General features: G+C 37.4%; 1 protein-coding gene across 14 annotated transcripts in view; it reads right to left on the bottom strand.

Moving 5' to 3' along the window:
• Nucleotides 1-27214, bottom strand: part of DIAPH3 (diaphanous related formin 3) — a 508438-nt gene that overhangs the window by 28012 nt on the left and 453212 nt on the right. For 2 of the 14 annotated variants that reach the window (XR_012010014.1, XM_072782863.1), the window contains one exon: nt 26647-26731. The exons of the other annotated variants lie outside the window; for them this stretch is intronic. Coding sequence is in view for 1 of the 2 variants with exons in the window: in XM_072782863.1 (XP_072638964.1) it covers nt 26703-26731 (29 nt within the window). In the remaining variant the exon portion in view is untranslated. Of the gene's footprint in view, nt 1-26646; nt 26732-27214 lie in introns of those variants that run through there. 14 annotated transcript variants of the gene reach the window in all.

Here is a 27214-nt window from a genome sequence, read left to right as displayed (position 1 = left end):
TTTACTAAAAATACTTCTATATATTATTTATAAGTCATTATATAAGGATGTATAGTTCATTTGGCTAGAACAGAAGTTACAAAATCAAGATCATAAGCTCACTCCACCCCTGTATAAACTAGCAAACTTGGCTTTGTTCTGTCGTCACAGATTGTACACTAATCGTGGTTGTCAAATAAACAGTATGGTTTGAATTATATAGAGAAATAAATTTCAGGTATAAATACATCCCTAATGCTGAGACACACACACACAAATCACAAAACCTGTAACATATTGAGATTAGGACAATGAATAAGAGATGACCTATCAATGAAATCTGTTATTAAAGAAGGAAAATGCTTTTCCAACATCATTTTGTAGCTACATGAAAAACAAGTGAAAGAATGCAATGTTCCATAATTTAACATTTCGTTGTGATTGTGTTTTACATAAAGAAGGAACAGCTGTATATTCCTAGGTAATCAGGATTTATGTAGCTGCCTTGAAAAGTAGAATAGACAGTGGCTAAGAGACGTAGAATACAATCATTAAAGTTGAATGCTAATAATGGCAGTGCCTCCTGTTGCTACTGGCCGTGTTCTGACATGTGTTTATCCAGACACCTAAGCATACATAGGGAGACCACATTATCGTTCAGGGACTCTTCTTTTACTTCATAGTCCTGTATACATTTTAGTAAATCAGTGAGAATTAGAAGGATCTAACTTAATAAAAGTGACTTTCCTTTCCAAAATGAGACTGACCTTATTTCTTGCCATTCTTTTTATTCAAATTGGAATAGGGCCTGTAATGGGGCCCAAGGTACACAGAGTTGCCACTCAGAAACTGATAGACTTGCCTTTTCTGAGTGTTCTATTCATAGCCCAGCAGCATTATCTTGTACCGGATTGATGGTACTAAGTTTTGTTATGAAATCTGACACTACCTCTAAGATTTTGGTTTCATGTATTTCTAGAAAATGAGTAAAAAAAGAAATCTGGCATGAGTCAGGGGCAGTACCTTAAAGAAAGTAGCTCAGGCTGGTACACTCCTGCCTCCTACTGTCAGTTGGAAGAAAATGAAGGCCTTCGAGGTCTTCACTCAAAACTTGTTTCCATTTGCAGATTTACACCTCACTGGCCCTCTTGCTCCAAAGTACAATTTTGCATAGTATGCCCTTGGACTGGTAACCTGGGAAGGTACACTGATTTTTTTTTTAATTTCTCAGAATTCTTTCTGTGCTTAGATACTAGATCTGTGACAAAATCCAGCAAACACTCTGAGTATGGATCTTATCCAAAAAAAAAAAAAAAAAAAAAAAAAAAATCCCTTTTTCACAAAATAACATTTGTTCTTTTAAAAATCTGTTTTATATTTTTTTCCTTAAGCTTTTAATTTTTCTCTTCCCCTTTTCTTTCAAAGGCTAACCATATACTTCTCTGTTTGGAAAAGGGAAGAGAAAAAAAACTATATTATTTTAGATTCTTTTAGCAGTTTTATTTAAAAGATATTAGCAGTTATAAGTTAATATAGTAGGAGGTATTACAATTCATTAAATTGGGGAAAAAGCATAAAATCTTTGCTGTGATCTAAAACATGGAAGGAGTGCATGACAGTTCAGGGTAAACATAAACTACTTATTTCTAAAACTAGCATATCTGGATCAATGATTTGGGTGCTAGTTTTTTTTTTTTTTTTTTTTTTAATGTTTTTTTTTTTTTAATTATTTATGACAGTCACACACACACAGAAAGAGAGAGAGAGAGAGAGGCAGAGACACAGGCAGAGGGAGAAGCAGGCTCCATGCACCAGGAGCCCGACGTGGGATTCGGTCCCGGGTCTCCAGGATCGCGCCCTGGGCCAAAGGCAGGCGCCAAACCACTGCGCCACCCAGGGATCCCTGGGTGCTAGTTTTAGAGTCTCTTGTGCTCAAACTGAAATTTGACTTCTGATGGTTTTGGCTGAGTCAAAGAATATCGATCTGTGTTTTAAAGGTGAGATTTTTGATCGGCAAAATAAGTCAGGCAAAGAGGACCTTTCTTAGAAGCTGTTCCCTTTTAATGAGGAAACAGGAAAAGGAATAGGTCAATGTCACTTCAGTTGTTTTCTTGCAAATAAAACACTAAGTTTGGTTCCTAAGAAACCCCAGGCTGCCCTGAGATCTATGAAAAATTGGTTTCTGTAAACAACTCATTTTGCATGCAGCATGGCTGGGCCTGTGCGCTTCCTAAGACCCTATGGACACGCAGTTGGATCTGACCACACAAACTCCCTCTTTCCATTTACTGCTATAGATTCCTGCCTCAGGCTTCTCTAGCCAGCAGGGACTGTTTCCTCAAAGACCGGCTTCTATTCGTCTTCCCAGGGCTTTGGAGCACCTCCTGTCTCTATGGTAACACGAAACACAAAACAGTGGAAATGTATCATACAGCAGGCAGAAAAAAAAGAAATTAAAGTGCAGTACTCTTGGTAAGCTCAAGAAGGTGCTGACGGCAGGAAAATGGACTGAGGACAAGATGTAGCAATCATGAGTAGTTCCATTTCTCATATATCCTCTTTAAAGTGCTACAAGTGTTAGCACAGAAGAAGCCTTAAAATATATGGAACTTTATAATCCACACGGTATTTGAAATAAAAAAATGATCAGAGATCCACAGTAGCCATAAATGCGTAGCAATTTATGGTTCGCTAAACTACTGAGATAAAAGTTCTTGTTAATTGAGATACAAAGTATAAATAGAAAAAAATAATTCAAATATTCCAATATGGTGTATGTCAAAGACAAAGGAAAATGGATTACTATCACATGTCAGAGTACTATTTTTTTTTTTTTTAATTCGGCCTCAGGATAAATTGTTTTTACTCTTTTTCAATTTGGGGCATCATATTAAATGTAGAATCTATGTCCATTTAGCTCAGCGGTTCAGAATAATCAGGGTTTAATTCTAATCTGTTCCCTGGTCACAAATAGCATCTTTAACTCATGATGGAGTACATGACGTACAGAAAGGCTGTTCAATTTGAATCTGAAAAGATTCATAAAAACCCACACATCTACATATTATGAAAGATATATTACTTACACAGACATCTAATAAAAGTATACATAGCCAGTCTGTCGATATTTTGAAAACATTCCAGGCAAGCCAATAAAATAATGCTGAATGTTGATGCTGGAAGCTTGCTATGAACCTCAGAATGTCAACTAAAAATGCTGCAGACATTACTTGGCTCTTGGGTCTCAGGGCAGGGTCCGCCTGATATGTTTCAAGCCCCTGAAATGACCGATGAACAAAGCTGGTTCTGAACTATGTTCTTTGAGTTATTACCTCAACAATTGGACGAGGAGAACTTCAGGAAAGATGACAGTACACTTGACTTTTGAATTCAGTTATTAGAATCTGAGATTTCTTTCCATAGCCTTAGTTCTTTTTAAAACCCCATCAACGGAGATGCATCTACAAGCTATAGCCACTAGAGGTCAGACATTTATACCTGTCACCAACCATGACATTTATGTTGGCCTGATACATAGGACCTTAACTTTTAGTGACTTAAAAATATGGAACATAATACATTCTTTTACAACTATTACACTGTAATAGCAATATGTTTGCTAATTCATCCTGTTTCTAAAGGTCCAAGATTTTGTAATACCTTTCTATACTGGTTCTCATTTCATTGGAAGAGGAAAGAAATTGCAATTCATTAATAATGTCATCAAGAAACCTTTGAACTAATGGTATCCCACGGCATGAGAAGGCCTCTTCTGGTGTGGAACATAGAAGCAATGTGTTCTGTAGTTTCATCAAGTCTATTGGTTCCCCGAATAATATTCATGGGAATTCCAATCTGTATCATTTTATTTTTCTCATGTACTATCTTGCGCCTATTTTCTTTAGGAATATACAAATCCTATATGTTTTATGTACTGACATGTACATATGGTTTATGGCCCTATGTATCAGAGTAAAGAATTGCTTGTAATTCTGTCCAATGTGGTTTACCATGTGACAAACTAAAAATACTTTGTTAAAAAAATAACAAAATTTTCAGTACAATCCACAAAGAGATGGAACTCAGATTCAGTTCTAACAAAAATATATTCACTTTTTCTCCATCTTATTGATAACTGTTTGCAAGTCCCTCCCCCATTTCAAGTTTTATGTTACAAAAGACTAATAACAGAAACAATGTGAATATGTTTGAGCATTTACTAGGTGTCCCAGACATAGGAGGTGCCTTACCAGCACCTCCAGGAAACCTAGTGAAGGATGATTTTTCTTCTCTCCTTCACATATGACCAGGAGGAGAAGCTTTGAGGGACAAAGAGACTGGCTCCAGGGCAGGAAGCAAATTAGGATGGTGCTCGGATGCAAGCCCAAAACCTCTGATTCAGCTCCAGGCACCAAACTATAGCTGTTATAGTTAATTTTTTTAAGATTGTATTTATTTATTTATTTGGGGGAGAGAGAGAGAGAGCACCTGAGCATGAGCTGAGGAGGAGCAGAGAGAGAGGGACAATAAGACTCCCTGCTGAGCGAGGAGCTAGATGTGGGGCTCCATCTCAGGACCCTGAGATCATGACCTGGGCCAAAATCAAGAGTCGTACCCTTAACTAGCTGAGCCACCCAGGAGCCCCTGTTATATTTAGCTTTTAAAAAAGAAACTATAAATGCTGAAGGAGCAGCAGATAGCATTCCTCTATTAGCACAATGAGCCAAAGGTAACTTAAGAGACATTTCATTTTTACCAATATTGTTTGTGACAAATGCCTTAAACATCTATTGAGCTCTCTAGTTAAACAGAACCAGGAATACATATATTTTTTCTAGGGCCTTTGCTTGTGTGGTATAAAGTACTGCTTATACTTAAAATTGCAACCAGCTACTCACAGAGGAAGCAAAATGTAAGGCCCAGATTCCCCAGTATATTAGAAAGTACTCAAAGCTAGTTATTTTGACATTATTACACATTGAAGAAAAAATACATTTTAAATACTACTCAATCGGTGCCCAGTAGAGATCCCAGAGTTAAAAATTACCTTCTAAAAACAATTAAAGAAATGAACAACCAATACCTCAATCTATCTAAAATGTTAGTTTTAGCATATCATTTCCTGTTAATCTACAGATGGAACCTACTATTCCTTTAAGAAATGGTGCAATTCCTTAAACTAAGACATGCATTTTAACTTCTTTTAGCTGCATTTAGGCAGTGAGCTTTCTATGTAACACTAGCCCTTCTATTCCTCTGTCTTAACCATTGTCTATAATAACCTATGATCCCTCAGATCTCACCAGGCTACCTTCACATTCCCTGAAAAGGTGGTGATATCACTTTCCAATGAACATTCACTGTACCTCTCTCATGTATTGTGTATCCCGGTCTGCTTGGTGTTAATAGTTTTTTGTGTCCTGGCCTCACAGGAGAGTCAAGTGGTAAGGTCTCAGACTACTAGGAGGAGGGTCTGTGTTCTCCCTTGTGGTGTTAAAAGCAGTAGTTCACATGTACGCGTGGGGGCATTTCACCTTAAGATCCTACATTATACGTTAATTAATTGAATTTAAATAAAATAAAAGGTTCTATATTCAAGAGGCAGAGGCCTTGTCTCATAATTCTTTGGCATACTGCAGGATGAACAACATACTTTGCTTCATTTAGTACTAAATGCTGAGTATGTACAGGGGGCCATGCTGTGTGCCAGGATTATAGCAAAGAATGGGCAGATATGTGGGCAGCAAATGGGGTATTTGCTTATTATCTTTCCTATGTAACAAGGAGAGATGGCAAGGATCGCTCAAAGTGTCGTGAGTAGTCACGCCTTTTTAGAGATGCATCTGGAACCTGGTATCTGTTATGGCTTTTAGCAAAATTAGGATCCATGCCTTGTAAATACAAAACACAAATGTGTAGTAAGTCCTATGGGTATGCTAGATTTCAAAAGAAGATGCTTAGGGTTTGGTGGGGGTGTCATTTGTAACGGTGGACTATGCATGAAGGGAACGCAAGCAATGTGAGGAGGACAGTGCCTAATTAGAGGACATCTAAGGCGAGCTAGTGAAATAGGCAATTCGGGGGATGGAAAGACAAGAGACAGGAAGAGGAAAAAGGAGGCTATGTAGAAGTACAGGTATGGAGTTGATCAAATCAGGGTTTACAGAACATATGAAAAAGGAAACGAACTTGCAATTGGAAATCCTGAGTTCGAGACACTTCTGCTCCAGATGTGGTTGATGGTAAAGGCTCCCTTGGCATCTTTCTTTCAATGTAGTTGACCTATTATTTCCCTTGTTGCTAATGCCATATATATATATATATATTTTTTTTTTGCCTTATTGCTAATGCCATATTAAATACAGAAGGATGATCTGAATTCATCATTCTACCTGAGTCTCTCAAGAGAGTGATGTTCCAGTCAGTCTGAAACAAGGTCAAAGTGCTTCAGTGCAAGAAGTCACTTCTGGGTGACCTCTGACCTGCACCCACTCTCCTAGCACCCTGTACTTTGCTTTCATTCACTGCATTTTTCCATTGGCCTCCTTTACTACATTTTACACAAGATACCTTTCTTACATAAGATAAAGGTCTTTATCTGAATGGTGGTGACAATCCTACCATTTATTGTGCCTCTCTGTGTGCTGAAAGGACAAGCAGCTTTAATAACATTTCCCCAGTTAATTCCCACATACTCTATGAATTTGTTGTTAATATCCCAATTATACAGGGAAAAAGTCAAGGCTGAGAGGTCAGCTACTTCTGTGTGACACCATGACAATGTTTCTGGTTTTCCTGCTGTGACTCTCTTCTGGGTCTCTTGGAGAGGGCTAGGATGATCTCCTCAAGTACATTAAAGGCCCTTTGGAGGGAGGCAAGTGTAGCTTTACTCCCTTCCCTGCTGTCTCTACAGATGTGATTTTCACTGAGCTTACTGCCACGGAACAACCTTTTCATTTATCAGGGTGTATGCTCATTGATTTGTTATTTGGATTTACATGAAAGAGAAACAAAAACAGTTTTCCCTGGTTCATCTGGTTTGTTGCAATCTCTACATCTGTAGATGAGAAGGTGCTCTATTATGGGCTTAATTTATATTTAAAAGAAAATAGTAAGAGTGTCTTCTTAGCTCTGTCATTCATTTTTCTTATACCCTGGAATAATTCGTGTAATCTCTGTAGACTTTTGCACGTTTCTTTGTTTACTGGAGATTAAATAAACCAACTCTACAAAGGATTTCTATGACAAAAACAATGTATGCAAGAACTCTTTGATAAATACAGACCATTATAAAACTCTAAGGCTCTGTAAAGTGTCCTCTAATCACAAATCTTGAAAGTGGCTGTGTTTGGGCCTCTTTTCTGATGGTTACAGCAGATGGATTAGTATTAGTAACAGACACTCTTAAGGTCCTATAATTCTGGGTGAAACAGAGCCATGGATGCTTTTGGAATAACTAATAAAGACATGTCTTTTAATGCTAAGAGAGAGAGAGAAAAAAAGAAAAGTTAATAAAAGAAAAAAATCATTTCTAATACTTTCAATGTAATCTGTCTCATCAGCAAACTGGCTTATGCTTACATGTAGTATCATTAAATTCACAGTAAAAGTGATAAATCCGGTGATGTGTATTTATGTGTTAATTTGCTGGGGATAAAGTGGGTGGATATCCAGATTCTGAATATATTCGAAGAGAATGGCAGCTGTAATACTTATGCATTAAAGCTCTTTGTCATTTAAAATAATCTGACAGCTTTCCCTTAAAGCATGATGACAACAATACATTTAAAACCAAGTTTGAGGATTTCAGGGCATCTAGAGTTATTAAGAAAGAAATTATGAAAAGCTTTTTTTGGGGGTGGGGTGGGTAGGGAGGAAGGAGGAGAAAGGACATTCTTCTATGAGTCAGAGAAACATTTCCCATTTTCCTAAAATGTTGGTGCTTTTCAAGTGACTTCCGTGGTCACCTTCAAATATCATTGAAGGAGGGCAGCCCAGGTGGCTCAGTGGATTAGCGCCTGCCTTCAGTCCAGGGTGTGATCCTAGAGATCCGGGATGGAGTCCTGCGTCGGGCTCCCTGCATGGAGCCTGCTTCTCCCTCTGCCTGTCTCTGCCTCTCTCTGTCTCTGTCTCTGTGTCTCTCATGAATAAATAAATAAAATCTTAAAAAAAAAATATATCATTGAAGGAGACACATCTGTGACTTTTTTGTTGTTGTGGGTTGTAACTAACACATTATATTCATGAATAAATTGAAAATAAGGAAACAGACTAAAAGAACCATTGAAATCTCTTGTTTAATTAAATATAAGCCCTCTTGTTCTTGTAGCCTTGTCTTTTCCAAGTGTCTTCCTGCTTTTGACTATCAGATACACAGGTCTCAAAGAAGCAGGTATGTGGACACATTAGCACACATTTAATCCTCCTGTGAGGTGGTTTTTGTTTATCTCCATTTATTGACAAGGAAATTGAGACCAGAAGTTAAGTGGATTATTTTAGTGACAGAGCTAAAGAAAAGGGGATGCAGAATGAAGACTTAACAGTCTTTCTGTCTTACCTGGCACACTGCCATCATCCTCTGGGTCACGGATTAGAGCTCTTTTTGCTGAAGGGAGTACTCTCTATTGTAGAAGTAGTTGGCTAATATGAAGAGATGATGAACAGAGATGGAAAAGTGGTATAGTGGTTATGGGAAAAAGTGGGTGGCTGGTGGGTGTGTGGGGGAAACATGGAAACACACACACACACACACACACCCATACATAATATATGTATAAATACTGGACCTGCAGGAGATCTAAGCAACTATAAGCTTAAAGAGTTTGCAGTAACAGAGTCTGAGTAAGAAAAAATAAAGTTAATGTTGACCATAACTCTTGCTTTTATGTGGGCTCTGTTTGGGGAGTATATAAGGTGCTTTTAGGCAATAGGCTTGAATAATGGAAGCCAGAGCAAGGCAAAAGGACCCACAGTGGCCCGAGCTGAAATGCAAACAGGCTCAACCCTGAAATAGCCATAGGTCCTAATCGACCAATGGGCTCCTTACAACCAGGCACAGTTACCAAAAAAGGGATAATTCCAAAGCTACTGTGGCTCCTCCCTCAGCCCTGTAACTATAGCCTCTCACCACCACCTCGTGGCTGACAGTCTTTCCTTTGCTGTCCTGACTGCTGCTCCCTTGCAGTGTATCAACAAACTTCTCTCTCTTTCTCTTCTTTGTTCTGCCTTGGGTGAATTCATTTACCACTCACAGAGCCAGCCCCCATCCGATTGATCTGGGACACCCCAGAGGAAGTGATATATTTAATTCAGAATTCTTGTTTCCTTTTTATTTGGTTTTAATCTGATAAACTAAAATTTACATTTGAAGTTCACATATTAGTAGTTAAAGGTTAAGCCCACCAAACCAAATATGCCATGATTTGTGGTTTTTCCTCATTTCAGCTTAGCTTCATCAATCATGAAATTACTACTTTTCTAAAATCTTTTTCCACTCTAAAATTCTTCAATTCTGGGAATTGAAATAGAAAATAAAATAATACTATAAATAATGTGATAAATACTTGCTAGTAGAAAATAAAATAATACTATAAATAATGTGATAAATACTTGCTAGTAGAATTTCCTACAGAAAAAAGGAGGTAAGCTGTAGAAAATGTGAAGGCTCAGCAATTTGTCCTTTCTTCTGAAACAAAGGGAAAAGATGGAATCCTAACTTCAGAAAATATGATTCCAGGGCAGTTCTAAGCTATAAATTTGCCAGTTACTGCTGGCCTGATTTAGTACCTTAGGAGACATCATGTGTACTTTTTTTTTTTAATGTTAAACTATAAGAATAAAATCACAAAGGATATCTATTCACATCAATGTTCCACTTGAAAAAGAAAAAAAAATCAACTCACAGGTGGTTACTGGGCAGGAGTACTCATAGGTTCTAAAAGGATAAATAGGAAAATGATGAAGCACTTTGGGCTTTTCAGGAAAAAGGGACTGCTATTGAACAAATTCAAAGATCTCTTCCCATTGGGAAAATGTAAAAAATGTTTTCACTGACAAATAGGGCATTTATTTTTAACATATTTATGTTTTCTTTATACATTTACTTTGTTGTGGCCAGTGTAGTGTCTGATTTGCTGTGGGCTACAGGTACAGAAAGTTTACCAGAAGAATAGGAGCCCTGTGCCTGGTTTGTGCCTGAGGTTTATCACAGTTTACACACCCGGGGTAAGCACATTCTGAAGCAGATTCTATCATCCCACATCCTCAGGCAAAACCATGTGCACCAAAGCGTTGCAGAAACAGCCTTCAGAAGTAGAACAGAGCAGTGGCACAACAATGAAAAACATCGCAAAGACCAGAACCTTTCATGATCTTTGACAAGCGATGGTGTATAAAATAGTAACAACTTCAGAGCCATGGAGGTGCTGGGGGTTCATGTAAACGCACCATCCATTTCTCTTTGTCTGTTCTTAGTTGAGCTTCCCCATAAAGAGTGAGTCTAGACCAAGAGGCAATATTAAAAACAAAAGGTTAGAGATCATCATGGGACATTAATTATGCAAAAGAAGGCAAACTGAATTTAATCAGAAGCAGCAGACTCGGTGCAGGAAGAATTTTCTCTTTTTGACAGAAGCAGTTAGGAAAACATTTATGGTAATACCACAGCATCTGCTGATTACAGTCAAAGCTGCAGGACACCAACGCTAAATCACTGAGCCATCCTGACAGCTCCTGGGTACTCGAGTCACATCGACCAGCAATTTACAGTGAAATTCATCCAACTCTAAAAATCAGCCAAGATGTTTAAACCAGAGAGAAATAACTAAGTCAGGACTTTAAAAAAAAACAATTATAAAAGGTATTATAGAGCTGATCAAACTTTTGATCTAAAACAAGCAATCACCCTTGACGAATACATTTTTTTTAAAGAGCACATGAAGTTTTGGATCTATTAATGTGCTTTGTGATGAATAAGATCTGGAAATTCATAAGAAGAATGTTATAAGGCCAAAAATTCAGGAAGTAGAGTTTTATTTAACTCAACATGAAATCAGGGCAAAATCTGACATATTTTAATGCTTTGAAATGATATATCTAAAGGATTCACTGAGTATTTAATTAGAATATAATTTTTAATCAATTAACTTGGTTGCCAAGCTAATATGGGTAAAAAAAAAATTAGAGAAATAATAAACTACAAAGTGGTATAACATTTGGGTGCTTATTCTGTGAAGTACCTACAGAGGATGGGCAGGACAACCAAATGCATTATTACACATCTGAGAATTGCTGAACTGGTAATTAAGAGAATACTGAAATTCTATAGATATTAACAACTAAAAATTTCATACTTAGGTGTTTCAGTGGGCTTTTTGTGGTCAAAAACACATTGGTGTTTAAATTTAAATCTTTGAATGACATAAGAGCCCAGAGAACAAAAGACTGTGTTAAAGTCTTCTGAGATTAAAATTCACAAAAGCAAATGTCTCATATTTTATCCAAAATCAACACCAAAGATTTTCTTCCCCTAGTTGCTTTGGGAGTTCAACTAAATATTATTCATAACATGAGAGATTAAAGGAAGAAGGAAACAAAAACTTTAAAATGACTATTTTTGAAGGAAGCCATTGAAAATGGTCACAAGGGATGGCTCTATTGTTGTCTTTTTCTCAGCTAGATAAACTGTTTCAAAATATGTTTGCTACAGTTAATCACTAACACAATAGTCATCTGCAATTTTAAAATCTGAACTTCTTTATTCAATTTATTTTCCCAAACACATTAAAAATGTCTCTAGACCTCTATTCATAGACATAACCTATTGATGGTAAAAATGCCACTGGGGAAACAGAACTCTGGCAAAAAAAAACTAATAACTGAAAAGGTCAAAAACGGATCAGCTGAAAATTTCAACTTAACAAATAACTCAATAAGTAATTGAATAACGAATCAATAAATGTTTATTGAGCACGTATATGTGTTAGCTACAAAAGTTAGATACTACCAAGAAGTTTAAGGCATTCTTGCTGACTTGAAAAGTACCATGAACAAAAGAGCTCATGTTGGCTCATCTTTAGTGTTATGGAAATGCCAGATGAGATGTGCACACAATAAATGCAAGAGGATGTTAGAGGAATGAGGTCTAAGCCAGGATAGTTTAAGTGAAGGCAAGCTTCACAAGGGCAAAGTCTCAGTGGAGCTTTTCAATAACAATAGGACTTAAGATACATCAGAATAATGTGCAGGAAACCCTACCTAAAGGGAAATCTACTAAAAATGCTATAGATGTCCTATCTCCTAGATGGTAGGATTTAGAGCAAGTGACACTTTTGCTGGTGAAGAGAGAAGGCAATGAAGAGAACACATTACATGGGTCACCTATTACTAATATTTTTAGTACCAAACTACATTGGACATTTCACACAGAACAATATTTATTATGTTACAATATTTATTATTTACTAGTCAGTACTCAGGCACATAAGGAAAGTAATGCCTGAGGACTAATGTGAATTTCTTGTTACAAAAAGTTAAATATTCTAAGAATTTACCAACTTCTTCCCTTGTTCCAGAAAAGTCTCCTCAAAGGCTCATAAGATTTCTGGGGGAGCTTAAATATAGGAGGGCTTGACAGCTGAGGAAGGAGGCATTCCGGTCAGAGAGGAAGGGCTGTACATGAAGCATTTTGTTTGGAGGAGAGCAGACCCCTGCTGGCCACACTCTGTCCCCTCTGCCACCCACACAAAAGGAAGAAGGGCTAGGAAAGTGGGAAGTGCAGGTGGTATGGTAAAAACAGACTAAAATGGATTGCACAAAAATAAAAAGCAGTAGTCATCGGCAAACAGATGGCTCCTAATAGAGAACAAAGTTTGATTAGACAGTTAACTGGAACATCTATCTACCGCACAGGAATCAACTCTCTCAGGCAAATCATGAAGGAGAACTTGACTCTTCATAGGAGAAACCAGGGTTCTGAGTGGAATAAGAAGACTGCTATTCTGCAAGTTTGGATGGAGACGCTACATGACAGAAGTTAGTTTCTATGCAGATTTTGAAGGCAGATGTTGGGGAACACACTTGGTTTTCAGGCAGATTTTGAAGGCAGATGTTGGGGAACACACTTGGTTTTCAGGCGGACATATCAGCAGACTAAGGAAGAAAGAAAGTGTGTCAAGCAGTAAAGAGATCCTGTATCTAAGTGGCTCTTGAAGCAAACTAACCACAGAAGAGAAAATGAAGAAATTCAGATCATATTTATGACCCTTTAAGGATATTTTTGACGTCACCAAAGTTACCACTCTGTCCAAATAATGTTAAATACAGGCAATCAGATTAAAAGAACTGGACAGTCATCTAATCTAAATGTCATTTGTCCAAGAGGAAACTAAGGTCCAGAGAGATTAACTCATGTGTCTCAACACTGGTCAAGGTGGAAGAAAGATCACATGGTGGTTATCCAGTTCCCAGGCTTTGGGGGTCAGGCCAGTGGAAGTTTAAACTCCAGGTGTTACTTTTTCACCTCATCCACTGTTCATAATACAGTTTTATTTCATTTGTGAAATATGCTATGATACAAACTGCATTTGCAGTTTAGAGTACTCTAAATGTTTCAGTGTGTAAGTACTTACACACGTTATCTTGCTTTTTCTTCAGGGGGAGCAGGCAAGAAATAGCAAGTTGGGAGAGGGGGATGTAGAAACTCAAGCACAGTAAAGTTAAATGATCTACAAGGCAAGTTAGTGAAAGCGCTTGGCTTGTATTCAGCGATCACGTTCTTGTCGCTAGGTCATGTTATGCTGGCCCATTGGTATAATTTGCTCTGGATTGCAGTTTTTACACAGAAGAGGAATTGTATTTACTTAATGTAATGAAAACACTGCACATTTGTAACAGTGCTGTTTTCTGCTATTTTTCATTACAACTGCATTGTGTTTCAGCTACATTATGGGTTAAATAGACTCTTGAGGGCTAGCCTGGGAACCTAACCACCATTTATAACATTTATAACATTGTTTCTGTGGGAAATTGCTTTGTGAGTTCCAAAACAACTGATTTAAAAATTAACTTTGGGAATACAACTGGTTTCAAAGTAGAAGATTGTCTGTCAGACATTTCATGTAATTGGTTACTTAATTCATGCATTGAAGCAACAATACTGGACTGCCTCCTACCTATCTACCAGCCATTGTGCTGGGGATGCAAAGATGAAGGAGGTCTTAGACCCTAAGGCCCTTAGATGTGTAGAGGAGAAAATGCATATTATTAAAACAAATAAATTATAAATAACTGCTAAAACAGCCATGAAAGAAAAAAATGCTGCAAGAATAGAATAGGACAGAGAAACTAAGCCTTCAAAGAACTGACTGTAGAAATAATATTCATATGGAGTCTTGATATGTAAGTCTAAGCCTATCAACTAAAGAAGGGTAGAAGAACATCTCAGGTAGAAGTTGGAGCTGATACAAAATACAGACAGTCTCCAATTTACGATGGTTGGACTTAGAATTTTCAACTTTATGATGGTGCGAAAGTGATACCCATTCAAAAGTAATCACACTTCCTATTTTGAATTATTCTCTTTCCTGGGACAGCAATATGCAGTAGGAAACTTTATCATGATGCTGGGCAACAGCGGCGGGGAGTGGTGGCCCCCAGTCATCCATGCCATTAAAAGGGTCAGCGACCAATAGACTCACAACCATTCTGTACCCATACAGTCATTGTTTTTCTCTTTCCAGACAGTATTTAATAAATTACATGAGATATTCAACAAATTATTATAAAATAGCTTTTGTATGCAATGACGTAGCCCAACTGTAGGCTAATGTAATGTAATGATGTAATTCCACTGTTAAGATGAGGAAGATCTGTACTCAGCTGTGAAAAGGTCTAGTGGATACGGGGGAAAATGACAGGAGTATTGGGGAAGGAAGTTGGGCTGTGAACTATCAGATGTGTTTTAATTATAAAAAACATTAATTGTTGGAGAAAGGACTGATAAAGGATCAATTTTTGTATATGAACAAAATTGATCCATATGGGGTCATCTTAAATTAGCTAATCTCAGATTTTCTAAAGGAAAGAGGATGACTAAATTGAGAAAATTATATAGACCCATGTCTTGTACGAAAGATTGGAATTTCTGCTTTTCATGTCATTTCATTTCATTCAGTTTTGTTTTTGTCTCCTCATGTTCTATCATCAACCTTCACCAATCTTTTGCTGAACTATATCAAATCAAAGATCATAAAGCTTGCCTAATGATATTTAGTTTTTTAGAAAATACAGTAAAGGATCAGAACTTAAACTCTGGCATATTTTAAGCATTTCCTCACACTTACTTCTGTTAACCTAATATGTTTTATATTAGCAAAGGTATAATCTTTCTGACTTTATGAAACTGACCCACTGTAAATACATGCTTCAGAAAAATTCAGAATAAAAGTTCATCTGACATGTCAGTCTGTATATAGATCAATTTTAGTTATTAACACATGTAGAATTAATGAAGTAAGTGATGGAAACAAAGAGGAAAGAATGTTTCAGTTCAGGAACATTTTAAATTTACAAGTAACTTTTTAATATTCAAGTACATAATCCACTTGCAGATGGCTGACTGAGGGTGTTTAGGACAAAGTAAACTGTATTCCTTTCATGTGTAACACAAACAAAAGGATACAGTCCATTGATCCTTTGTAAACATTAGTTAAAAATAATCCTGACCGTTTGGCAGAAAGCTTATGCAATGTACATGTTAGGACTAAAATACCTCATTCAGCCTAAGACGAGTTAAAAAGGGTTTTAAAAAGCCAAGAATAGAATTTAGTATGTAGAATACTACAGCTGTACTTGATGGTATTCTTTGTTCTATGCTTTTGATAACTAAAAATAAAACTCCCCCCCCCCCCCAGTCTTACTTGGTACAGATTCCTTATAGCTTTGAGAAATTACTGGTTGGTTCTTCTATTTTTTTGTAAAAGAAAATATTAGCTTTCATAGTTGAATTCTTAGCTCTTTTCCTGAATCCTGATAATTTACCTACGAAATTTGGTGGGAGAAAAGACTGAGGTTCAAAGATGAGGGGGCTAAGAAAGGGTGTGAACTTGGAGCCAAAGAGGAAGAGGTCATAATTAATCCCTAGTTGTACCCTTTCCTCTGGCCTTTTTTTTTTTTTTTTTTGGATTTTTATTTTTTTTTAAATTTATTTTTTATTGGTGTTCAATTTACTAACATACAGAATAACACCCAGTGCCCGTCACCCATTCACTCCCACCCCCTGCCCTCCTCCCCTTCTACCACCCCTAGTTCGTTTCCCAGAGTTAGCAGTCTTTACGTTCTGTCTCCCTTTGATATTTCCCACACATTTCTTCTCCCTTCCCTTATATTCCCTTTCACTATTATTTATATTCCCCAAATGAATGAGAACATACAATGTTTGTCCTTCTCCGACTGACTTACTTCACTCAGCATAATACCCTCCAGTTCCATCCACGTTGAAGCAAATGGTGGGTATTTGTCATTTCTAATAGCTGAGTAATATTCCATTGTATACATAAACCACATCTTCTATATCCATCATCTTTCGATGGACACCGAGGCTCCTTCCACAGTGTGGCTATCGTGGCCATTGCTGCTATAAACATCGGGGTGCAGGTGTCCTGGTATTTCATTGCATCTGTATCTTTGGGGTAAATCCCCAGCAGTGCAATTGCTGGGTCATAGGGCAGGTCTATTTTTAACTCTTTGAGGAACCTCCACACAGTTTCCCAGAGTGGCTGCACCAGTTCACATTCCCACCAACAGTGTAAGAGGGTTCCCTTTTCTCCGCATCCTCTCCAACATTTGTGGTTTCCTGCCTTGTTAATTTGCCCCATTCTCACTGGTGTGAGGTGGTATCTCATCGTGGTTTTGATTTATATTTCCCTGATGGCAAGTGATGCAGAGCATTTTCTCATGTGCATGTTGGCCATGTCTATGTCTTCCTCTGTGAGATTTCTCTTCATGTCTTTTGCCCATTTCATGATGGGATTGTTTGTTTCTTTGGTGTTGAGTTTAATAAGTTCTTTATAGATCTTGGAAACTAGCCCTTTATCTGATATGTCATTTGCAAATATCTTCTCCCATTCTGTAGGTTGTCTTTTAGTTTTGTTGACTGTATCCTTTGCTGTGCATCCTCTGGCCTTTCAACATCACCCCAGAACCCCCAGAAGCTCTATGTTCTTCCTTGTATCTGGAATCCTTGGTACAATTCACAACTATAGCCTACCTTCTAGAAGAATACTGGAGCCCAAGCCTCATCCTGTTCTATCTGTGGTTGACAATATTACAGTCATAGAACTTTAGGTTTCCTTTTACTGACAAGGAAATTGAGGCCCAGAGAGGTCAAAAGACAAGCCCAAATGACTGATAAGGGTAAACTTTGTCTACATAAAACTGACCCCGTCTCTCCCCCATCACCACCTTCTCATTCTTCGAGGCCTCTGAAAATCAGTCTGTGTACCTCCTGTATTATACCATACAGCCTCTCCTTGATTTCATGGTTCAGGCTATGGGGTGCTCCCTGGGAGTTATTTTGGTCTAATTTACCTGTCAAAGTGTGAAATACTGATTATAATAAAGTCTTTCCTCTGACTCCAACTCTTTCTTTAATCATACAGCTTACACTCTATTGGGAGAGGCAGGCATTAAACAAATAATCAAACAAATATGTAATTATAACTTGTAAGTGCAATGAAGGAAAAGTAAAGGATGCAATTATGAAGTGTAACGGGGGACCTGATTTAAGTTTTCGAGGCAAGGCAGTGAGAGGAACACTCCTATAAGAAAATAATACTTGAGACCAAAAAGTACGAGAGTTAGTGAGACAGGTTTAGCAAGAGAACAGCATTCCAGGCGGAAGGAACAGCATGAAGCCCATGTATGGAAAGCTCTTTGGTTGGATGGAATGTATTGACCAAAGGTAGGAGAGACTTGGCAGAGACTGGAGAGGCCTGAAATTTTATTCTAAGAACCATGGGAAGCCACTAAAAAGATGTTAGGTGGTAGTGTGACCTGGCCAGATATGCATCTCTCTAATGGTCTTTGTCATAGAACTCCATTTTCAAAGGATGGGGCACCCTGGGTGGCTCAGTTAGCTCTTGGTTTTGAGCAGGTCATGATCTCAGGGTCGTGAGATGAGCCCCATGATGGGCTCTGAACTCAGTGCAGAGTCTGCTTGAGATTCTGTTGCCCCCTCCCTCTTCCTCTTCCCCTGCTAACACACACTCTAATAAAAGAAAATAAAAATCTTTCAAAAAATTAAAAGGATAGGTCATTAGTCCAAACAAAGAAGAGAATTATCAGTATAAGTTCTTCTCTCCTACTTGTAAAAACAAAATGAAGTAAATGCTCCTTTTGACAGTCTTTATATAGTATCGTGATATATGGTATACTAGTATAACTCAACATGAGAACAAATTGCAGTGCAATAGTGCACTTCCTCAAGTTAGAAAAAAGTAGCAAATTTTCATGAAGTAGCAAAATTCATGAAGTAGTGACATTTTCAAAATGGTGAAAACAATATGGTGTTTTTATAAAAAGACAAAGAAAATTGTTACAAAATTATATAACAAATTTGAATTTCTCATCTGTAAAATCAAATTGGAATCATAATTTATATTGGAAATTATATCTTCTAATCTGAATTTCAAATGATCTTTATAATCCTCATTCTAAAAGGCCCAAAGTGCATTTTCAAGGAAATAGTTTCTGAAATAAATGATGAAATGATTTGGTATATAATATTCCAAAGTTATCATAAAGAAAAATCCTTAGTAATATCCTGAAACCTGACTTTTCAAATAAGGGACTTTATTTTTTTGATCTTGAATTATTCTTGTGGTACTATTTATGAACCAACTCCCCTAAATATTCCACCTTTGATTTGCTTATGGTCAGATATGAGATCCTATTAAGTATTTTTGGCTTTGAAATTAATACCAATAACCAATCTCACTAATATTATGAAAAAGAATTTTTGGAATGATCTAATCAAGGTAAAATAAGATAGGCGGCTTGAAAAAAAAAAAAATCAGAGAATTGTTTATAAACCCTGAACTCCATAGAATACTTTTAAGACTTCCTGTCTATAGAAATCAAGAATCTCCTCTCAGGTCAGAGTTTATGCTAAGTATATGACGTTGATAAACTTTGATTTTAGTCTAGCTTACTAGAAAGGCAGTTATGCCCTTCTTCATTGCCTGATTTTTTTTTTTTTAAAGATTTTGTTTATTTATTCATGAGAGACAGAGAGAGAAAGAGAAAGACATAGGCAGAAGGAGAAGTAGGCTCCCTTTGGGGATCCCAATGCAGGACTCAATCCCAGGACCCCGGGATCATGACTTGAGCCAAAGGCAGATACTCAACCACTGAGCCACCCAGGTGCCCCATTTATTCCCTGATTCTTACAAGAAACATGTAAAGTTCTGTCAAAAAGATAATACATTGCCGGAAAGCATATTTTCAGTTTTTAAAGTTAAATTTGTTTCTTCGTTGGGTACTTTAAGAACCTAAGGGAAAAGTAACTGAAAACATTATAAAATAGCTGGTTTTAATGCTTCTAAAATACTTAATCGTTAAAATAAATAATGCTCTTGGAATGCCTACATTTCTGTTTAATAAAGTGAATTAACCTTAACATAGCTTCTTAGTGAACCTAAGACTTTAGGAAATACTTGCTTTGTTTCTGATTCTTGGGAAAATGTTATTAAAAACGAAAACAGAGCAAAAAAAAATGTCGCAGTTCTAGGATGAAACAAAGTTGTTTAGTCATTTGAAACATCTGGTACTGAATGTGGATTTCTTAATTATTGAGAGGGCCCTGAAATATAAATATTCACAGGTTCAAAAGAGTGCTGCCAAATAGGTTATCAAGCAAAAAATACGCAACCACCTGGAGAACAAAATCCATCTGTCTGACTGAATTTAGTTGAAAATAATTTTTTAGACTTGTTAGTAAAACCCTCATGTAAAATTTATTTGATTGAATAATTTACTAAGAATATTTCCATAAGCATCATAAAGTGTTACAGTTGATAAAAATGAATATACTAATCATCTTTCTAACTTGGAACCACTGCCACAGCTTCTAGTGAATATATTTTTGTAGGTTACTAGTTAGGTTTCATCATGCAAAACAGGATTCCCATACACACCCACACAAACACATACACACTCTCTGTGGCCAGTCCCATAAATACTCTTTATAGGAAAAAAGGGTGAAGGCAAATATTCATGGGCATAGCTGTTATTTACTTGAAGGCAAGCACCATGAAAGATGTGCACCATCGTATTTTCCTCCTCTTCCCAGTACCAGACCTTGAGCCATAGCTTTGGTCAGAACCAAAAAGCCAAGGAAACAATGCCAATCCTATATTCTCTCTCCTGGAATTTACTTTTGCAAGTTAACTGTGTATTTGGAAAAAACAAGTATTGCAATACATCCAGATGATTTCCCCTTTCATATATTTACCAGTTAGGAGGAGACTGTATTAAATGAGATAATACAATGTCTAGAAAGTACAAAGCACAGTACTTAACAAGTAAGTCACTAAACAACATCACGTGACTACTTGCCCCCAGTTCCAAGCCCCAGAAAACCATACCTGCAAATTTCCTAACCAAGAAGGGTGGTTGACAACCTGGTAAATCACCTAATAAGTGAGCTGTCACAATCCAAGTGGATTCATAATTTTGATACTAAAATGTGCACTTACACTTGCTGAAGACTAAAAAGTGTGCTTCAGAAGTCAGTATGAAACTTTTCCAGAATAAGAGTATTCCAACAAGAAAGACATTAAGCAGAAGAATAAAATGACCCTTATCTAAAAAAGAATGACAATTCGAGCTGAATCAAGCAATTAAAAAGATATGCACTGGTAACCCGTTCTTCTACTCTAATAGTATGAAAAGATGTCTCCTAAAAACATTCTTTGTTCCACCACCAAAACCTCTCAGTGTGGTTATCTTTAAAAACAAACAAAAATCAGAAAGATATACACCCTGATCTTCCAAACAGAAGAAAACGCCTTACACAATCCTTACTGAAGAAGCCTGAAAGGTAAGGATGTAGTTCTTATTTCTCATGTGAAAGAATTTCCATTTTAACTGTACCCAATCCCACTCACGAGTTTCTTTTCAGATGAGAGGGTTATTTGATCTTATGCTTTTAGGCAGAGATCAATCAAGATAATCTACTAAAAATCAAAAATATCATTTAAATTAATAATCACTTTTTAGGAATCGCTCAACGGGTTTCACATCATCTGGATTGACTTTTGAACATTAAACAGCAGATGGTTATTAATGGTACAATATTAGAATATAAAATTTAGGGCAATCTGAAAACATGTCAGTTGATATGATTACCATTTGGGAACATGTGGAGTTATTTCTTAGAGACAATGCCATGTTCCCTTATGTCACAAACCTGTTACCATGACAGGGAGGACAAACTCCTGCCATATAGTGCTATGCATCTCATTATAGCAGGTTCATTCATATTTATAATACAATCTGTGATGTCGATGCAATCACTTTAGATCTCACTGTTATTTCAAACAAATCCATAACTGAGCAAAAGGCAGGATGTTGACAGGAGTTAATGTGGGTTTTACGCTGTTTACAATTGCTTTCTAATCTACTAAATGGCTGTGAAAATTGATGCACTGTTAGGAGTGCTTTTATATACTAGTACAGATAAAGAGCTGCTGTGTTGCAGTAATCTCCGTAGCGCTAAATTGAATTTTCTATAGTGCTTTATATTTTCCCTATTTTGTAAATGATGAGGCTCCTGATTTTGTGTAAACCATTAATAAAGAAACCAAAAACAGACTCTCATTGTATTAATTGAGATGTATTTGCTTTTACTTCCTGAAAGTCAAAGTAAACTTGTAATTCCATTCTAGTTGTAAAATGAACTTTTAATTATATTACAAATAACTTAAGGAGTCACACATTCCCAAGAGATTAGGATGATTTCATTCCAAACCACTGAATCACTGAACTTGACTAAAAACTTGACTGGCATGTGGTACATTGATAGCTGTGCAACGTAATGACGGTTGAAAAAATTTAGACACATCAAAATGAAACAATAATACTCCCTCAAAGTACTCAGCATGCTGTCCGTAAGGTAGGTTAGAGGGCAGAAAGGTTTTCCAAAGAAGGAATTGAGGCTTATATAGCAATATCTCTAATTATTTCATCTCTCCCTCCTTCTTTGTGTGAGTGAGTGTGTGTGAGAGAGAAGGCCCACTAGTCATCATAGCTACCAGGAGACCGTACTGCTTCTTTGGCTGTGACAGATGTAGGATTGTAAACATGTGACAGATCTAAGAATCATTTCTCCCTTTAGTGAATGTGACTCCTGTTTGATAATTGGAACAGCCTTGAATCTGAGTACCAAAAGCTGGGTTTTCACATCTACACAAGCTGTGAATAAAGACTACCTATTGATAAAAGCAAAGAACAACAAGTGTTCATGATGTTTAGAAACAACTTTAAATCATGGAACTGATTAACAGCTACTTGTTTATTGTGCTAATGATTTTATATTTCCATGAAAGGGGTTAGAAATAGTGGATAATTATGCTTTCATTCTAAGATGTTAATTGTGCTTGTAAACAATGGTTGCTTCTACATAAAATTTGGTTTAGAAGTAAACAGTGTTCCTGGCCTTTTTTAAAAAAAAATCTCTAATATCTTAAATTATAGTAGTCAAAGAAAGGAGAACTCTGTTATGTACTGACAAAAATTAAACACTCAGGAAAGCCTAATAAAATACATATGCCCAAATGTGCATAAGCCAAAGAATGCCTCTTTTATGGTTACTAAAATAGGGGCAGCATCTTTTCAAAGATCTGTTTTCTTGCTTTTTATATTTATCAATACATTTCACGCTCTTACTATTTTTCTCCCTATGACAAGTTATTGCATTGACATTTATAAAGAGCATCATTAAGAAAATTAAATAATTGGTTGTCTGATTACAATTTCACTCTGAGCTTAATGTGGGGTTTTAAAGTCTTTTCCTGTATGCTATCTCTGATTCCCTGTGGTAAATGGTCTTCTCAAGGACTTAAAATAACTTAAAATGTCTTTCTAATGAAGAAACACAGGACTACTGCCTCAAAACAACCATAAAAGGAGGACAAAATAAAAGTAGTGACAAGAAACCTTCTAGGACAACCTGTTACATCTGCAAGTCTGAACTTTAGAACAGCAGTTCTTGAAGCAACTTGAATATGAGTATAATACCTGATGAAAGATAACAAAACACCAGCAAATATCCCTCTTATCTTTTTAAACATCTCTGTCGTACAAACATTATGGTGCAAATGTACAAAAAACAAGTGTCATTAGATTCCTGTCTGAAAAAAGTATTGTAGTCGTATATCTTGACAAAAGGAATAGCGCAATAAGCCATATTCCTACCTTCCTAAAAACAGAAAGTAAGCAATATTCTTATTTCCTTAAATCAGCTCGAGGTAATTTATTTCCTATGAACACCACAAATAGTACATGGCAAGGATTAATAGGCCTAGGAGAACGGGGACAGCAGAGTGCAGTGGTCTCTAACAGCTGCTCCCAAGTGTTCGCTGAGGGGAAATGAAACAAAATAATGATTCCTAAAGCTAAATGTATACAAATCTAAATTAACATTATGTTCTGTTTTGGGGTTGTTAAAATATTCTTATTAAATATGAAACAGGGGTGCCTGGATGGCTGAGTCGGTTAAGTGTCTGCCTTTGGCTCAGGTCATGATCTCGGGGTCCTGGGATTGAGCCCCAGATCAGGCTCCCTGCTCCTCGGAGAGCCTGCTTCTCCCTCTCCCTCTGCCTGCCACTCCTCTACTTGTATGCATGCTCTCTCTGTTAAAGAAATAAATAAAATCTAAAGAAGAAGAAGAAGAAGAAGAAAAAGAAGAAGAAAGTGAAACATAGAAGCTCCTGGTTGGCTCAGTCAGTAGTGTGTAACTCTTGATCTCAGGGTTGTGAGCTAAAGTCCCACGTTGGGTGTAAAGATTACATAAAAGTAAAATCTTTAAAAAGAGAAAGTGAAATATAGGTAGATATATATATTTTTCTAGTAAAAAAAGAAACACGTAGGTGACTTCAAAGCATCTCTTGTATCTATCCCTTTATCCCTTTATTCAACAATTAGTTACTGAACTCCTATCACAAGCCAAGCTCTGTTCTAGGAAGAGCAGAGAGCAAAACCGAAAGGGTGCCTGTCCTCCTGGAGCCTGTGTTGTGAGGGTGAGGCAGGAGGGGGCTCCCAGAGACAGACGAATACAAACACATGTCCGAGGGTGGTCAGCATAAATAGAGGGACAGGCAGGGCAGACACACGGAGGACTGGGCTTGCTATTTAACAAAGGATGGTCAGAATGAACCTCTCTGATAAAGTGAAAATGGAGCAGAGATCCCAGGGTGAGCGTGCATATATTTTAAAGGAAAAATGTTCCAGGCGGCAGGAACTGCAAGTATAGACCCATGTGTTCTGGGGACTGCAAGGTGGCTGGATGGCTGAAGAGGAGGAAGCCAGGGCAGTAGCAGCTGAACTGAGGCCGGAGACCTGATGGGGACAGGTGGTTTGGCCTTGTCCATCTCTTATCCCACCGGAGGGTTCTGAAAAGAGTTACCTAATCCGACCTGCACTCCAATAAGCTCGCCCTGGCTGCTGGGTTCAGAACAGACTAGAGGACAGGATAGAATCGAGGAGGCCAGGTAAGAGACAGCTCCAATAATCTGCATGAGAGATGATATGACTAAATTTGTTCTCTTTCTTAAGAGATCCACAGAGATCATGAGATGTTAATTCCACCACAATCATTTGAATACTAGCTTTTTTTGTGTGTGTGTGTGTGTGATGTCACTTTTCTTTATTATTTGTGATATTGGATTGGCTAAATCTTGTTCTTTTTTTTATTTATTTATGATAGTCATACAGAGAGAGAGAGAGAGAGAGAGAGAGGCAGAGACACAGGCAGAGGGAGAAGCAGGCTCCATGCACCGAGAGCCCGACGTGGGATTCGATCCCGGGTCTCCAGGATCGCGCCTTGGGCCAAAGGCAGGCGCCAAACCGCTGCGCCACCCAGGGATCCCGAATACTAGCTTCTTAATCTACTTCCCTGCATCCGAGTCTTCTAGAAACACTTTTAGGCAGAGACTGGTCTGAATTCCAGATTGTTATTAGAAAATGCTGTCATTTACTCCATCTTAATTTGTAGCTGGACTTTCTCCAGGACTTCTTCACGGTTCATGGATTGTGAGCAGTTTGGTGGTTGGAGGCAGAGCTCACTGGGGAAGGGCTGCCTGTTGGTGACCTTGCATGGGCCACTGGAGCGGAATCAGAATGATGGGTGCACTTGGATTTTATAATCTCTAAATTGGGTGGAAAGAGCTATTCTTTTTTTTTTCTGTCTCCTTCCAAACTCCTTAGCAGATCCTTTGCTGGCCCTGAAGCAATACTGCTCATTCACTTTTTTTGCCCCGTGATCCTCTTACTCCTCCATCCTCTCACACTATCGACCCTAAATGTGGGTATTTCCTCTATAAAGTGCATGGCGCTCCATGGCTTCAACTTTAGGCTTTTGTCTCCAAATTTTACATCTCTATGCTAAACACTTTTTTTTGGGTTGCAGGCCTCATTTCTATCTGTGTACAGAATGTTGCCTCCATCTCTTCCCTCTTCCTCTTCAAATTCCTCATGTCTAAATGCAGACTTATTTTCTCCTGGGAGGGGGGAAACTCAGCTCTTTCCCTGTTTTGTTTAGTGGTGCCACCATTTCCCACTTAACCCATTATTTCTATCCTGAGGAAGGACAAAGGGGAAGAAATAGCAATTCTCATAATAGCATATCTCTCTACACTGTAACAGTGAATTGCCCCTTCCCTCTTATCCTGCAATCGCTTGGCTACAAAGCTTTGTTATAGTAGTCAAATATTTCTCTGGTGGATACTTCCTGTTTTGGAGAACTCTGGAAATGAAGGACGCATATGTTCATGCAGGGGTGTATAATAAAGGCACATATGTATTCATTCCTTTGTCAGGCCACAATAATATTTCTGTTGACAAGTGTCCCCAAAGAACGTAGTATTGAAGGGTGTGATAGACACAGTGGTCACCAAATATTCCATAGGCCTTCCTACACTTCCTAGACTACTCTGCAATTACGTTGGACCATGTGGCCACCTCAGATTTCTTAGTAGTTGAAGTGACATGTGTCCCATTTGGGGTCAGGCAATTAAGATCCAAAGCATCTCCTCTATTTTTCTTTCCCTTCAGAAGAGAATGAGGATTTAGTTGCATGATAGAGGTAAACTGCCTAGCCCATACTGAATCTCATGGGGAGAGAAATCAACCTTTACTATGTTATATCAGTGAGATTCCACAGGGCTTGTCTGCTAAGACAGGAAGTCTTTGTTATACTAATAAAAATTGTTTGGTTATCCTTGTGAAATCAACCTCAAACGTGATATACATTATTTTAATATTCCTGTCTTTCTAAAACTTATCAGAAATCTTCATTTCCACTAATTTTAATTTTAATTTCCTTCTGGTACAATCTTTAGGATAACGAGTCCCAAAATATTTACGTTTTAAAGGAAGTTACTCAGATCAAGCTTCAAGGATACATATCTTTTATTCTAGTATTGGGGGATTTGGTAAACAAGTCTTTGTTAACACAATGTCAGCTCTTTCTCCATCCCTGTTGAAAATAAATAAATAGTAAATTTACTTATTTTATATATGTGTATACATATATGCATTTATATGTCTATTTTATCATGTTCTCTCTCAGCCTGTCTTAGGGTCCAAAAGAAATCATACATTTAAAAACTGCTTTTATCCTTCTGTTCATTTTTGTTCTTTATTCATTGCATTTACTCATCTTGAGGTATGTCAGACCTACGGACATTAAATCTTTGAAATGCAGATATAACATTCTGTGTCTGTGAATTTTTAAAAATGTGATTGAAAGTAACCATTGGATGTTAATTAGTGCCCCTCACAGCTATTTCTGAAACCCCTTTGTCCATCATACAGTCTGAATTAGGTGCCCCTCCAGAGTCTTTGAAAGCATTTTGGCAAGAGTGTGGGAACAGTTATCACATTATGACATAAATGCTTTCTTATTTATCTCCTTCCCTAAATTGTAACCTATGTGAAGTCAGCTGTCAAGTTTGTCTTG

Source organism: Canis lupus, chromosome 17 (genome assembly GCF_048164855.1).
Source record: "Canis lupus baileyi chromosome 17, mCanLup2.hap1, whole genome shotgun sequence".
Lineage (NCBI taxonomy): Eukaryota > Metazoa > Chordata > Mammalia > Carnivora > Canidae > Canis > Canis lupus.
The sequence above is the reverse complement of the archived record's forward strand: the minus strand, read 5'-3'. Positions and strand labels throughout refer to the sequence as shown.